The sequence below is a fragment of the Macrosteles quadrilineatus genome, unplaced genomic scaffold (genome assembly GCF_028750875.1).
Source record: "Macrosteles quadrilineatus isolate MER2022 unplaced genomic scaffold, UCM_ALF_1.0 Scaffold_1__1_contigs__length_201487025, whole genome shotgun sequence".
Classification (NCBI taxonomy): Eukaryota; Metazoa; Arthropoda; class Insecta; order Hemiptera; family Cicadellidae; genus Macrosteles; species Macrosteles quadrilineatus.
The window spans coordinates 46,672,805-46,689,160 of record NW_026542594.1 but is presented as its reverse complement, the minus strand read 5'-3'; the positions used below and the strand labels follow the sequence as shown (position 1 = coordinate 46,689,160).

The window sequence follows — 16,356 nt, the reverse complement described above, 5'->3', positions numbered from 1 at the left end:
ACCTGGTACTTGCTGTATCACCCACAGCTGCACTGTCTAGCAGTGTCTAGGGAACTTTGACTACAATTGTTGTGTGACTGACCTTATAATGTGGCAGACCGTAGCTGGCCCAGTAGCCTGTAGAACTCAGTGTGGTTGTTTGTGGCTCTGAGTGTGTCAGACCTGGTACTTGCTCTATCACCCATAGCTGCACTGTCTGGTCCAGAGGCTGCACTACAAGCCACTGCTTGTTGCCTGTTCCACTGTAACTCTTTGTGACATATTTGGACCATTGAGAGCCATTCACTGCAATTCGGTTTGCAGCCATTACTCTCGGACCCATAAATACCTGAAAATGTATTACGATAAGATTTTCTTATCTTAACCAGTAAAGAAATGTTTAGACATGAATATTTCCTTAACTAGACTGTAGTCGTGATATTTTAGTTACTCTTGGACCCATAAATACCTGAAAATGTATTACAATAAGATTTTCTTATCTTAACCAGTAAAGAAATGTTACACATGAATATTTTCCTGAATCAATTTTAACAGTTTACAAGCCTATATTTTTGCAATAAAAATTTATTTTCATTCCATACAAGGGGACGTGCACAAATCACACTTTTTAATATGGTTTCGAAACTTGTTTTCAAGGTAAAACCAAAAATCTAATAACCTTTTACTTTTCAAAGATTATATTTGCTTAATAGGGTACAATAATAATTAGGTCAATACAACCACAAATTAACAATAAAATATATTTGTAAAATTGTACTCCTACACCTTAAAAGAGTGGTTTACTGACTTCTATAAGGTTACAATATTATCAACATAAACGGTATCAGCAATCTGCTGTGACACATACTTTCTCCCATCAGCTTGGCAACAACGTTTATCATGAGTAAATGACATTTTATGGCAGAAAAAACATAAGTTACAATAACTATTGAACCATAATTTTTACAGCAATTTTTTACCGTTTCGCTTAGAGTTAAAAGAGCTATAAAATACAGTACTAAATGTTAATCAAAATTGTTCGGGCCATTTTTTTCAAACTAGTTTTTTACGTTATTTTATGGGAAAAATCAAAAATATAAAAAACATCTAGAGATAAGCTACCATGGATCAGAACCCACAAACCAGGTTTCATCAAAATCGGACCAGAGGTGTGGTCTGTAGCTTAGCATACACACACGGATTGGTATCACTTCGAAAACCACTATTTTGGGTTCTGTGGAACCCAAAACGAATGTATCAGGGTGTATACCAACTGGGAGAACCAGGAAAAAACCTTGAATTTAAAGGGACCTGGAATAAACCAGGAAAAGCAGGGATTTTTGGAGCAATTCTGGGATTTTAATTTTAGCCCCGGGAGAAGATTGAAATAGTAAAACGTGTCTGCGAAGTTCATAATATAGAAAAATTCACGCATTTGCCCCAATTGTGGAAGACTATGATGATGTTTCTGTGACCGCGGGTGAAAAAAATAATGTTTACAAACCGTGGGAGATGTCCAGGATTTTGCCATGATTACGGCAGACTGTGATGACGTTTACGTCTCCACACCATGGGAGGTGACCACACGACTGTGTTGCCAATGATAATATTTCATGAACAATAGAGATAATATTCAGGATGTTGCTGCTATCGAGGGAGACGATATATGTTTTCGGACCTTAAGTGATGATGATAATGAAAATGATTACTATAATAAGGATTATTATTTTTTCAACACTATAGTTAGCTCACTGAACTTTTTAGCAATAAGATTAAAAATATACAAATGTAATGTATATTGATGTATACTTAAGCTGCAAGTCTTAAATTGGTTATAGTTTAAGTGGAACTTAAGTGGGGATCAATATACTGTACCGGTAATGTTCATCCAGGAACCTGGAAAAACTTAGAAAAACCAGGGAGAAGTAAAATTCACATTTTAATTGTTAAATTTAGAAAGTTGGTCAGTATCACTAAATCTTTGAAAGTCAACTCTAGAAATAAATCAAACGGGGCAAAGTGCAAAGCCCTAAAGAAAATCACCTTTTTATAGTTACCATTCATCATCAGTACTCTAGATCATAAGCTTGAAAATCACACATCAGTTGTAAAAATTGGTTAAATAGGACGTCTGAAAAAGGTATGTAACAGAAAAAACCCCTCAGTGCACTAAGTATAATATAGAAGGTTGCTTTTATTTTGTGTAGTGAACATTTTAAAAATACTGTTTTGTACTGTGAGCTGCAAAATAAATAACAATGATTTCTCATAACTTCAATATTTACCTCAATGGTGACTTGAGCTTTGACCCAACGGCTCTGATTTAGGTTTTTGATGGCAGTGCCAGTGACGGTGAGCCTAGATGACAGAAATAATTTCAAATATATTAACAATATATTAAATATATTAATAATCTCACAATCTGTCTGAGACTATAAAAAATTGTTTCTCACGCTTTGAGAGCATATTATCTAAACAAGCAGAACAGATAAATACCTTACTTAATCTTCTTACTACTGTTATTGCCCGCCGTTATGCTCCAGGGGGAAGGAAACTGGAACCGTGTAAAGCAGTTTGTCGAGGCCATACTTCGGGATAAGAAGGTTGACCTCGATCGGCCTTAGTTTTCTGAGGAAACCAGAAGGAAAGCCCTAGGGGCGTAGTTTAAAAGGCCTAGCCCAAAGTAATGTGCTAAACAGTTCCAGGCTAGTGTCCTAGGAGACGAGGGGGTTTTTTAGCCGGTAGTCCGGGGACAATAAGCCCGCGGGAGTCCGACACTACTGAGTGGCCATTGAGCACCTCAGTGTGCGTAAATGCATTTTTACCTCCTCCCCATGAAAAAAAAAAAAAAATTATTGCCCGCCTTAAATAAATATTCTCCTTAAAGTGGCATAATGGAATGCTCATGGCTTGGCTCAGCGTAGCCAAGAGGTTCAGTTATTCATTACCCAACACAAATTAGATGTATTGCTTATTTCGGAACTCATTTTACGGATAGAACCTATTTCAAAATTCCATATTACAAATTGTACTACACTAATCATCCTGACAACACTGCACATGGAGGAACTGCAATCCTAGTTCGGGACACGATAAAACACTATGAACTACCATGTTTTAAGGAAGATTATCTTCAAGCTTCCACCATTGTTTTAGAAGATTGGCTTGGTCCTATTACAATTTCAGCTGTGTACTGCCCTCCAAGGCATGTTATAACTTACAATCAATTTGAACAGTATTTCAACACTCTTGGTATTAGATTTATTGCAGGGGGTGATTTTAATGCAAAGCATCAAGAATGGGGTCACGTTTGGCTACACCTAGAGGCAGACAGCTTTTAAGATTAATGAATGACAATCAGTTCACCCATTTTTCAACTGGTGAACCTACCTACTGGCCCACTGATATGCGAAAAATCCCTGATCTGTTAGACTTTTTTATTTCAAAAGGTATTAACCAAAATTACACTGAAGTAAATCTTATCTTGACCTATCTTCTGACCATTCACCAGTTATGTTAAATTTAAGTACCGAAATATTTCACAAAGAACCAGGGGACGCATTTTTCAATAAATACACGGACTGGAATCAATTTCAAAATTGTATAAATCAAAACTTAAATTTACACATTAAAATTTAAATTTACATGTAGTCCTGAAAATGTAGAAGCTGCTGTTGATCACTGCTTTGTTGACTGTATTCAAAATTCTACCAAAGAATCCACACCTCTACCTAATCATGAAAAATCAGAGAAAATATGCCTAGGCTACCCAATTTATATCAAGAAAAAGATAGCAGAAAAGAGACGACTCAGAAGAATTTGGCAAAACTCAAGAAACCCAAATGATAAAGCCAACTTTAACCGAGCAGCACGGAATTTGAAAAGATTATTGTACGACACAAAAAAACCGATGGTTTGAAGAATATACTCAATCTTTGTCGGCTACGGAAGCTACGGATTACTTGTTATGGAAAGTCACAAAAAGGCTGAAGCAACCCCAAATTTCAATCCCGCCAATTCGTAAACCGGATAGAAGCTGGGCTAAGAGTGACATAGAAAAATCTGAAGCTTTCGGGGATTACTTTTCCAATGTATTCAAGCCAAATGTAGGTGTGGTCAATAATGAAGAAGAGATAATAGAATTCTTGGACTCTCCACTTCAACTTGACTTTCCTCTGGAAAAATTCAGACCTACAGAAATTAAGGCAACCATTGACAAATCGCTAAATCCGAAAAAAATCTCCTGGTAACGATTCCATCACTGGGAAAATGTTAAAAGAACTGCCAAGGAAAGGAATTATTTTTATTACATTTCTCTTTAATTCTATATTGAGACTAGACCACATACCAACTCAATTTAAGAAACCCCAATTGTCATACCAAAACCAGGAAAACCTCCTCATGAAATCACTTCCTACAGACCTATAAGGCTCTACAGTGTCCTATAGTGTCTAAAATGTTTGAGAAATTGTTCCTCAAAAGACTACAAGCTCTTTTTGAAGAAGTTGACGTCATTCCTGGACACCAATTCGGGTTTAGATGGAGACATGGCACCGTGGAACAGGTCCATAGGGTTGTTCATACAATTCAAAACTGTCTGGAAAACAAACAATTTTGTTCTGCTGCTTTCCTTTATGCCAGTCAGGCATTTGACAAAGTATGGCACTCTGGCTTACTATTCAAAATTAAGAAGTTACTACCCATTCAGTTTTTCCTATTTTAAAATCATATCTTACCAACAGAACTTTCCAAATTAAACATAAAAATTACTTAACTGACCTTTACCCAATAGAATCAGGAATCCCCCAAGGAAGCGTGCTTGGACCATACTTGTATATTCTCTATACATCGGACCTACCAGAAAGTGTAAACACTATGGTTGCTACATTTGCGGATGACACGGTGATTTTATTTGTCCACGATAATCCAGTTCAAGCTACAGCAAATTTACAGCTAAACTAGCTTGGATGAAATTTCACATTGGTGAAAAAAAACATAAAACATGGAGGTTCAAAATTAATAAAAATAATTCAGCACACATTACTTTTACCTTAAATCAGGCTACATGTCCTCCAGTATCCATGAACAATATTCACCTCCCTCAAGTAACAGAAAAAAAATACTTGGGCATGCACTTAGATGCAAAGCTTAATTGGAAGGCACATATCTGGACTAAAAGACAACATCTAAATTTAAAAACAACTAAACTTAATTGGCTTCTTGGATCGAAATCAAAACTCAGTACACAAAATAAATTGTTAATGAAATGAAATGAAATGAAATGAAATGTGTTTATTGTCTTGTGAATTTATACAAATTATTGACAATGTCCGAAAAACTGCTAAAACTAGCATAGTCAGTTAATGAATACAATATACAATATTTACAAGAATACTACACACAAGGAGACATGTTACAATACATACTTTAATATTACAACCAAATAATCTTATTGATCAGAAAAATGCAAGGCATTTAGAATAATGAAAGTTGTTTCCCATAACCAACTAAATCCAACAGTAATTTGATAAATTTGCTAGCTCTACTTAAAAATTAATAAAAGGCATTTCAAAAAAATCTTTTAGAGAATAAATACCCCCGCCGCAGCAAACCTGCCGACTAAGCGAATTTCCATTTGTCTGAATTGATTTTCAGTTAAATATATTTTAATAACATTAGGTTTAACGAGTACCTAGGTTTGCTGCTACAAGGAAACTAATAAAGTGTGTTTTTGAGTAAAATATTGATAGCTTAGTACAAAATAAATAAATTTGCCAAGTTTGATCAAAATATATCCATAAACAAGCAAACTACAACATTTGACAATATTCTCCATAAGAATAACATGGGAATTTTAAATTTACAATTTTTTTAATTTTCTCCATTACTAATAATTGAACAAAAATACTTTTATATACTAAATTATTTGTTTTTTTAAGCTCTTTAAAAAGGTTAAAAGAGAAATCGGGAAATTTTGTGTTTTGAGGGTCAAAAGTGAGAAAAACCAATTTTTACCCCATAAAACCCCCCGTAAAGCCCCGTTCCCATGGTCCGATCGTGCTGGTTCGCGAACTCATTCAAGTTTATCCCGCTTTACACCTTTAAACCAAATTTCATCAAAATCGGACAAAAATTACTCAAGTTATCGCGTTCACGGACGTATATATATATATATATATATATATATATAAGTCTATATATATATATATATATACATATATAAAAATTTGAACGAATGGTGTTTTTGGACTCTGGGGACATCAAAATGAAAAAGTAAATCGGTCCCGGGTCTAGGTCTTACCGTGCCACCTACGGTAATAGCTACTTCCCTATAGGGAAATTCGCTAAAAGGGTTGTTCAAAAGCCATTTGTAGAATTTGGATTTAAAAGTTTTATTAGGATATTTTGTTATTAAATGTATTAGCTTGTATATTTTTAGTGAGATTACAATATGACTTTTAAGAGTTTTAGACAGTCTAAAAAAATCTATGGTAGCAACGTTTTTATTCCTTGTATTATGAACATGAGAATTTTGTTTGACAAGGTTCGGATTTTGTAGAATATATGATACAGAGTCAAATATATAAATGTTAATTACTGTTGGAATTTGTAGCTGAATGAACAGGGGTTTACAGTGTTCCTGTTGGGGTTCACAAGATATGATTCTAACTAACTTCTTTTGTAAGACTAAAATTTCCTCTATCCTACTGCAATTTCCATAAAAGATAATATTGTATCTGAAAATGGATTGGAAATAAGCAAAGTAGGCTGTTTTAATATAATTTTGATCTATACAATGTATTAGTTTAGTTATAAGACAAATTACCCTTGAAAGCTTAGAACTTATGTAATCTATATGATCTCCCCAAGAAAGGGTCTTATCCAGATAAATACCAAGAAATTTAACATTGTCTACATAACCATCCAACATATTTGATTCACAGGGTCTGAGGCTAAAAACAATTTTTTGAGTTTTATCTTTGTTTAAGAGGAAGCCATTTGATTCAAACCAAATAGAAGCTTCATTGATTGAGTTTTGAGCTAACTCTTGAAGTTGTTTAAGATCGGGATTAATATTTAAAAATGTTGTATCATCTGCATACAAATAAGTTTTACTGGTTATACATTCTGGGAGGTCGTTAATACAAATTAAAAATAATAGAGGACCTAGAACAGATCCCTGAGGCACGCCATATTTAATTTTTAATTCTTGGGACCATTCTCCATCAATATTGACTTTTTGTATTCTATTGTTTAAGTATGATTTGAAAAAAGAAAGTGGAGATCCGTTGATACCATAAAAACTTAATTTTATTATTAGTTTTTTACTATAGGTAAGATTCACTTACTTTTGCCTGAAGGTATCAGATGTATGAATTTATACAAAGTTGTTTCTTTCAAAAAAAGAATTCAGCTGGTCAAAAACCATGATTTCAAACAATTTTGATACTACAGGAATGATTGATATTGGGCGATAACTTTCTGGAATATCTTTTTTACCTTTTTTAAAAATGGGACAGACTCTGGTGACCTTTAATTCATCTGGAAAGACACCCTCAAGGAGACAGAGATTAAAGCAGTAAGATAGAGGTTCAGCTAGATTACCAATAATCTGTTTAAGCAAACTATTAGACATGAGATAAACATCATTACTGCTAGAGTTTTTTAGTTTTTTTGTGGCTTTTATTAGATCATTAGGTGTGATAAAATTCCAGAAAAAAGGTACAGGAGTAATGGAAGAATTATTAACTAAATCTTTTGAACTGTAAGCATTACTAAAAATTTTCATTTTTATGTTTTCAATTGATTCAATGAAAAAGGTATTGAAAACATCAGGATATATTTTGGGTTTTTTTGTATTGATTAAAGAATTGCTACTGGTTTTAATGATTTGCCAGGCAGTTTTACATTTGTTATTACTTTTTTCTATGAGATTTGTGTTATATTCTATTTTGGCCTTCTTAATTGAATGCTTATATTGATTTTTTAACCCATTATATGCTTGTTTTGTTTCATTTGAAACGCTTTGACTATTTTTTACTATTTTATCTAGAAAAATTAATCTTTCTTTCATAACTCTTAACTCACTATTATACCAAGCATTACAATTATTTTTTTTCGAATTTTCAGTTTGAATTTTTATTACTTTAGAAAAATAAGAAATGTTATCTTTTAAAACTTTGAAAAAAACTCTGAACGTATCTTCTGCTGTTGAATTTATACAATTAAGCACTTGTATCCAATCATAAGTTCCAAGCTTTTCTACTAATAAACCAACCGAATCTTTTGGCAAAATTACTTTAGAAAAAGAGTTTAAAGCAGCATATTGATTAACACAATCCTTATCCAAATTCAAAGTCAAATTAATTAGAAGACCATTATGGTCAGAGAAGGGGAAATCAAATACTTTACAGCTTATATTTGCGCTTTTACTACAATTTGTTAATACATTGTCCAGGCAATTGTTGCCTCGAGTGGGGGAGTGATTTAAGAAGTGAAAATTGTGCTGGCGTAGTATATTAAGAAATTGTTTAGAGAGGTAGTTGTTCTGAGTCAAGTCAAAACTTTTATTAAAGTCTCCTCCGATGATTGAAACATAATTAGTCCAACGAGAGAGATGAGTTAATAATTTATCAAAATTTTCAAGAAAAACCACAGGGTTGCCCGAAGGTGAGTGGTAGACAGAGACGAAAATTAATTTAAAATCCTCGATAAAGACCGCTGCTGCTTCTAAACTCATTTCAGAACAAAACTGATCCAAATCACACATTTTAACCTGCAAAGAATTTTTAGTGAAAACTAAAGAGCCCCCCCTTATATGATCAGTTCTGCAGTAAGCACTACCTACCACAACAAAAACCATCAGGATAAGCTAAAGCAACCTCTTCTGTTTTTAACCAATGTTCAGTTAGACCAATAGCGGAGATATTATTCCTAAGTACAAATGACTCTAAAATCGATGTTTTATTTTTTAAGCCTTGGATATTTAGAAACAAGAGTGAAGGATTTACATTTAAAATTGATGGTTTTTTTTGTGGTTCTTGCTTGGCAGTCTTATTAAGGCTAAACATTATTCTTAGGCCTATTTGGATCCACGGGAGCAAATGACACACTGGCAGCGCGGTCAACTCTACACTTCTGGGGAATAACTTCACTCTCACTAAGATTGGACACTTCAATGGCTGACTGGCTTAGAGATTCATTAGAGGCGGTGTCAACATCAACCTCTCGTAGGGTAGGGGTGCTGACCTCAACCTCAGGTGGTGTGGTGGGCGTGGTGACCTCAACCTCGGGTGGTGTAGTGGGCGTGTTGATCTCAACCTCGGGTGGTGTGGTGGGCGTGGTGACCTCAACCTCAGGTGGTGTGGTGGGCGTGGTGACCTCAACCTCGGGTGGTGTAGTGGGCGTGTTGACCTCAACCTCGGGTGGTGTGGTGGGCGTGTTGACGTCAACCTCGTGAGTCCCACAAGGAGTGTAGATGTTAGCATCAGTTCCCGATTGTGGAGTGGGGGTGATGGTAACTGTATCATCAGCTGAGTTCTTTAAACTGTATTCCTGTACAACTGTATTACTGTGTTACTGTACAAAACAGTTCTAAAACCAATTTGGACTTATGGTATTCAGCTTTGGGGATCAATAAGTACCTCAAACATTGAAATTATTCAACGTTACCAATCAAAATTATTACGTAAAATTGTCAACGCTCCTTGGTTTGTTACCAACAGAACACTTCACAATATTCTTCAAATTCGAACAGTCAAAGAAGAAATTAAAAAATCCAGTGAAAAATACATTATAAAATTGGAAAATCATTCAAATCATCTTGCACTTAATTTATTGGACAATCACAACACCATTTACAGACTGAAGCGACATACGATATTGGACCTCCCATTCAGATTCGGCTAAGTGTTAATCAAAATTCTCTTTGTTAGCTAGTGTTGACAGTGGTCAATCACTAGCTCATGTTCTTCAAGTTAATGTTGTATTATTATTTATATCATTTGCTTATTGTTCAACTTGGACAGATTGTAAATTAAATAAAGTTAAAATATATATATATATTAACAATCTAAAATGTCATAATTAACTAGGTTACATATCTTCTGGTTAACCAATTTGTTATTAGTTGTCTTTTTATCTCAATCCTCAGGTTCAGAAAACTAAATATGACACAAGGAGTAAATGTGTATAACTTGTGGGTTAAGTAAATTAGAGTTTGATAGGTCAAACTTAAATACATCCTTTGTCCTTCATACATTCCCACTTGTTTGGACTTAACAATTGAAATGTTATAAAAGAAAGCCAATAATTGTTATAAAAGTCACATATTCTATACCAGAAACAGAAATACCCCTACCGCAGCAAAGTTGCAGACTGAGCAAATTTCAATTTACCTGGATATATTTTCACTTAATGGTCCCTTAAAATTGTCAGATTTCTTTCCTATTTAAAAAACATTAATTTTAATGAGTAATTAGGTTTGTTGCTACAGGGAAGGTAATGAGGTGTGTTTTTTATGGAAATGTTGATAGCTTAGTATGAAAAAAACATAGTTGCCAAGCCAAAATTAATCAGATATATCCATAAACAGCAAACTACAATAGTTTATTTATTCTCTATAAAAATTAACATGAGATCTTTAAATTTACACTTTTTAAAATTTTCTCCGTAACCGCTGGGCATACAACAACGCTTCAATGTACTAAATTATTTGTTTTTAAAGCTCTACAAAATTTTTTTGAATGAAATTGCAAAATTGTATTTTTTGGGGGCCAAAAATGGGAAAAAACTTATTTTACCCATTATAACCCCCAAACAACCCCGTTCCCATAGTCTGATCATGCTAATTTGTGAGCTTGTTCAAATAAACATAGGTTTACACATTTTTGCCAAATTTTATCAAAATCAGATCATTTTTGCTCGAGTTATTGTGCTAACAGACACATATAAATAAAAATATTGTATATATGAACTAGCTGTGAGCCCATTCTACAGACGGGGATCTTGTAGTCATTTGAAACCTTCTTATATCCAGAACAGCAGTTGGATTGCATATTAAGTGCACATTTTTCTAAATATGCTGGCAAAACTATTATAGGAAACATTCGCAAATACAACATCTGACCGTTTCAAGCCAAAACTAGTGGTGGATCTAGAACAGTCACAAGGGATGGGCGAACCAGGGGGTCTGGTAGGTTCAGGGGTACCCCTCCGAAAAATGTGTGTAAACTAAGTCTCCAAAATGGCAGTTTTATACCATTTCTTTGTCCAAAATTAGTGTGACAAATTATTTTACGCAATGTGTATGCACTACTGTATTACATGCAGTAAAAATATATGTAGGCCTATACTAGGTGAAACCCTTCAAAATCGACGGTTACTTTCAAGGCTTACGCTAATTCATCTAACTGTGATAAATTGAGTGAAATTATACATATTTTGAGCATAAATAGTATTTACTCATTGTGCTATTTTTTACAGCCAAATTGTCATGTTATTTTCAATAATCTTACCAACCCAGTGGGCCACGGTCCGTAATATAGGCCACTGCAAATAATTTGTCAATTTAGGTACCATTTTAGGCCAGGTTTCTGTGTTTGGATGTTATTAAACAATGGTAAGAGCACAATAAACTTCTTCTGCAGATGAATTATCTGTTGGAGAAATATAAGCTGAATTAATAATGTCACAATGCGAGTTTGAGCATTTTATAACTATATGGATAAGTTACAGAGATTTTTTTTTAGGCTGCTGCTCAGTGCACTTCAAGAATATATTTTTATAGGCAAATGAAATGGTTTTTGTTGCTGAGTAGCGCTAGTAAACATGCACAGCCCTTTTCGTTAGTCTTATGACATTTAAAGGCTAAAGGCGAGTCCATATTATGTTTTCACTAAGCTGAATAAATACATCGAAGTAACCTATCTGAAAAGTCTGAAGTATATTGCAGTTTTCCAGCTTAATGACTTTCTAAATCTTGCATATATTTCTACACAAATATTGTAAAATGTTTGTAACATGTATGGCAATAATCTCATAAACCTATGATGATCTGTCTAGAAAAGTAGTGAAAAAGGCAGACACCAACCCATAAAATAGATATAAGATAGTTCAATAAGAAATAATTGTAAGAGGTACTGTGAAAAAAGGATTTTCCACTGATATCGTAAAGGAACGCTATAATGCAAAACATGACATGATACAGAAGAAAATCAATTTTAAAATCAGAAAATAACATTGCAAATACTTCTTTTGGACAATTCAGTAACCCAATAAATGCGTGTTGTTTGAATTACAATTTACGCCCCCCATCGCCCTCCTCTGAATCCGCCACTGGCCAAAACAAATGCAAAAAACAGCTTTATAGATATATGAGGCATAGCCCTAAGGTAGGCACATAATTGAAAGCTATTTTCCACACGGGTTAAATTTTCTTTCCACAAAACACTGAGAAATATAAGGACATTATTGCGTTACCTACAGATATACACACAAAAATACAGAATTGAATTAGAACATTTGCTACGCTTTAACCATAAAGCAAAGTACATATAAAATTAGTGTTTGAAATCTTGTTTAGTGTCATAAAATTTTATCATATTTTTCATATCGTATTTACTTATTGTGCAGTGATAATGCCGTCTGCAATAACAATTTATATTTGCTTAATCCAAAGATGACCTGAAACGGTGTCGATATGATGGCATACTACAGTAGAACCTCGATAACAAGACTCTCATGGGGATTGTTAAATCAGACTTGTTATCAAGGCGGTTGACTTCTTATTGAGGTTTTTAATAACATGTGATAAGGGGTAAAATAAAATCAAGGGGATTTGAAAATTACACTTGTTATCGGTGACTTGTTATCGAGGGTCTTCTTATCAAGGTTCTACTGTATATGAAATGAAGTTGACAAATTAGAACAGAAACCGGTATGGATTGTAAACATGAACAAATGACATAACTGGCCCGATGCTATTGTTACTAATCATAGTGGAAGGAAAAAACACCAACAATTTTTTCCTTCCATCATGGTTACTAAGAGCATTAACATATGGTTTAGAGAGTTCCATTTGAGCAATCAATGTTAAATAATTTTTACTTTTGGACCAGTAAAATTATTTGTTTATGTTTATGATCCAGACCAGGTCTGTTCTAGTATTCGTGGGTATTTACAATACACAGGCCCCAACTATTTATACGTAAACAAAGTAAAGCGTAAACAATTCATGATGGCTTGCTCAAAAAATGTTTCACTCAAATGTGTTAACATTTTCATAGCATAAACTAACATTTTTGAATCCAGACAGAAAACGCAAAACTTATACAATAAAAAATCATTAAATTTAATTTGACTGTAAGCAATAAGGTTCAACACCAATGATAACTAAGTAGTAAAAATAGTGATGTGTTGGTACATAAACATTATTCTCGCTACCGCCTGTTCTAAAGAAAAGTACCAGTACCAAAAACCAACGTTTATCCATCTATATTATTAAAGAATTTGTTGGATTTTTGTGTGCAGCAAATCGACCCCAAAATATTTATTTTTATAGGCATATTGGGTATCAATTTAAAGCCCTTAAATGTGTCTTTTGCGGGTTTGGATGGTATCCCGTGAAAGCCCTTCGCCGTATAGGCTTTTAAAATTTCATAGTTTGTGCTGAATTTTGTTGTCAATCATCTGAACTTGTTCAAGTTTACATTTGTTTACACCAAAACAAATGGCCATGATACAAAGTTGTTTACATCCATACAAAAATGGGGTTATCTGTAGTTGGTGACGTTTATGTTGTAATGTTATTTGTATAAAATGTAAAAAAGAAATTGAATTGCGTTAGATTTTGTGTTGTGATAGGATTTGGTGTTTTAGCGAATTTCCCATATACGGAATAAGCTATTACCATAGGTCTCATGGTAAGACCTAGACCCGGGACCAAATGGGAAGGAAATTGTGAAATTTTGTGTTTTTAGGGTAAAAAATGAGAAAAACCAAAAAATTGTACAATAAACCATTTTATAAAGCTTAAAATAAAGAAATATTTTTTCCTACAGTCACCCGACAAAGTTGGCTTCCTTGTACTGTTTATAGTACAGAAAGCTGCTAATTGCTGCATATTTATACTTTGTCGTACGGTTTATACTTCGGCGCACATCAGGAAAAAATAGCGGAGTGATGCAGACCGGGGACTACTTTCTCTAGGGCACCTATTTGTGTTGCCAGCTGAACCTAAAAACGTGTTGTATAGTGTTTGAAAGACTAATTATTTATATGCTTTATAGTGACTGTAGGAAAAAGATAATGTGTAACACGAGTGCAAAAGGCCTTTGCTGCACTCGTAAAAACAAAGTAAATTCGCTTAGGGCTCTGCCCCAGAAGCCTTTAAAGATCCCTCTACAGATTTGTTTACGTTTTGGTCAGATGGATAATACTTTTTAATAAAACAGCTGTTAATTTTAAAATCCTATACTCTAATACGAGCAATGTTTGCTTGTATGTATGTATGTATGCTTACTTGCTTGCTTGCAGAAAGATCTCGAAAACGGCTCCGACGATTTTCTTCAAATCTTGTAAATAGTTTATTTTTGGCCTAAAAACGAGTTTACTGCAGTTAGAACTGCCAACAAAAATCTAATTACGTAGAAGAATGAAACTGAAAGTCACATTTTTTTTACATTAGTCTTATGGGTTGCTAAGTAACCATGTTGGTTGAATTGAATAATGTAAATATGTGGTTTCCCTGGACACTAAATTAAAATACCTAGCTCATTAAAATAAAAGGGCAAACTAAATTATTAAACTCAACACTTTTAATTGAACCAACTAAAGAAGACATAGATTTTACTATTATTGTTTTTAACAACACATTTAACAATTTAACCATCTGGTATTCATCATTGAAGTATAACCTCCTAAAACCCAGGGTTCTGTTAAAAGGACAATACCTCTTACTGCTGTAAAACCCAGGGGAAATTTTTAATTTTCTTAAGTAAAACCCACTGTCCTTCCAAAAGGACAGCATCTCATACTGCTGTAAAACCCAAGACTAAAATGCCCATTTTGAAGTTAAAACCCAGTGTCCTTTTGAAAGGACAAACATTTTGTATAATTTTTCTCTCCATTCTTAAATGATTCCAGCCTCAAGGTTGGTAACTCTAGTTACACTGTGGTTTTCTCCTAGCAACTGCCATTGTGATTAGTGATGGGAGAATCGAATACTTTAAAGAATCGAATACAGTGAATTCGTAGCCTCCCCTGTATTCGAATACTTTTACGAATACTTGTATTCGAACACCTTTGACTATGCAAAGCATGGAAAATGAGTGTGTAATTATTTTTTCATAATGCAACCGTTCTTTAGGCCACTATTATTTCGTTTTACAGTAATTAATTAATTAATATAATTTATTCAATGTAATTTTTTAATTATATGATTTTTTAAACGTACATTTATTTTGACTTATAATTATTTCATGGTCAGTTACAGTCTTATTAATGTATTATTTCATATTATATTAACTAATTAATATCTTTAATTCATTTGTATGGATAATTTACATCAGATATGCATGTTATTTTGCCATGTAACTATATTAATCGGTTGTAGTTATAATAAATTCTATTCAATTGCCAGACCAGTAGTAACCTAATATTTTAAATATCCATTATATTCTAAATGTTAACGATTAATAATAATCTTGTGTAAATTATAGGGCTAAAATGGTAAAATTATAACGAATAGATTAAAACAAATGCTGCAGTCAAAAGCATTAAATACTCTTACGAATGCTACAGATTCATAAGATATTCAAAAGAGAATTCAGTATAGTTGATAAAGTGTTGAATACATTTTTGAATCCCCCGAATTCGCTTTCTAGATTCAAGAAATCCTGCAAAATCTGAGGTCAAGAGTATTCACAAAAAAGTATTCGTACGATTCTGAAGTATTCGAATCTACGAATACTCGGGCTGTATTCGAATACTATTCGATTCTCCCATCACTAATTGTGATTTCTTCTTTCCCTCACTTAGTTTTGAGGTTATGAAAAATGGAATCACCACGGAAAAAACGAATACGTTTTCAACATAGATGTAAGTACATAAATTTTGTTATTTACCTAATGTATTCATAGGTTTTTGGTAGTAAATGAACCAAAGTAATGTTTCATGTAATAATTTTACTTGTAGAGCCCTTTTTAACACTGTAATGTCATAACAAATTTTTGTGTACTTTTAAAAGGACACCAGGTACCAACTCCAACTAGGGACAAAATATGACGTTCTTTTAAAAGGACGTTAGGTACTTAAATAAACTTTACTAAATACATTGGTTGTTTTACAGTGCAAACGGACAATGACATCCTAGCCCAG

General features: G+C 33.6%; 1 protein-coding gene across 1 annotated transcript in view; it reads right to left on the bottom strand.

The window, feature by feature from the left end:
- The window catches only part of LOC128982910 (putative phospholipase B-like lamina ancestor), a 163,987-nt gene that overhangs the window by 20,666 nt on the left and 126,965 nt on the right, over positions 1 to 16,356 (bottom strand). Inside the window, exons 9-10 of the mRNA XM_054401976.1 lie at positions 2,265 to 2,337; positions 83 to 328 (exon numbers count right to left, since the gene is read on the bottom strand). Coding sequence (XP_054257951.1) covers positions 83 to 328; positions 2,265 to 2,337 — 319 coding nt within the window. The remainder of the gene's footprint in view (positions 1 to 82; positions 329 to 2,264; positions 2,338 to 16,356) is intronic.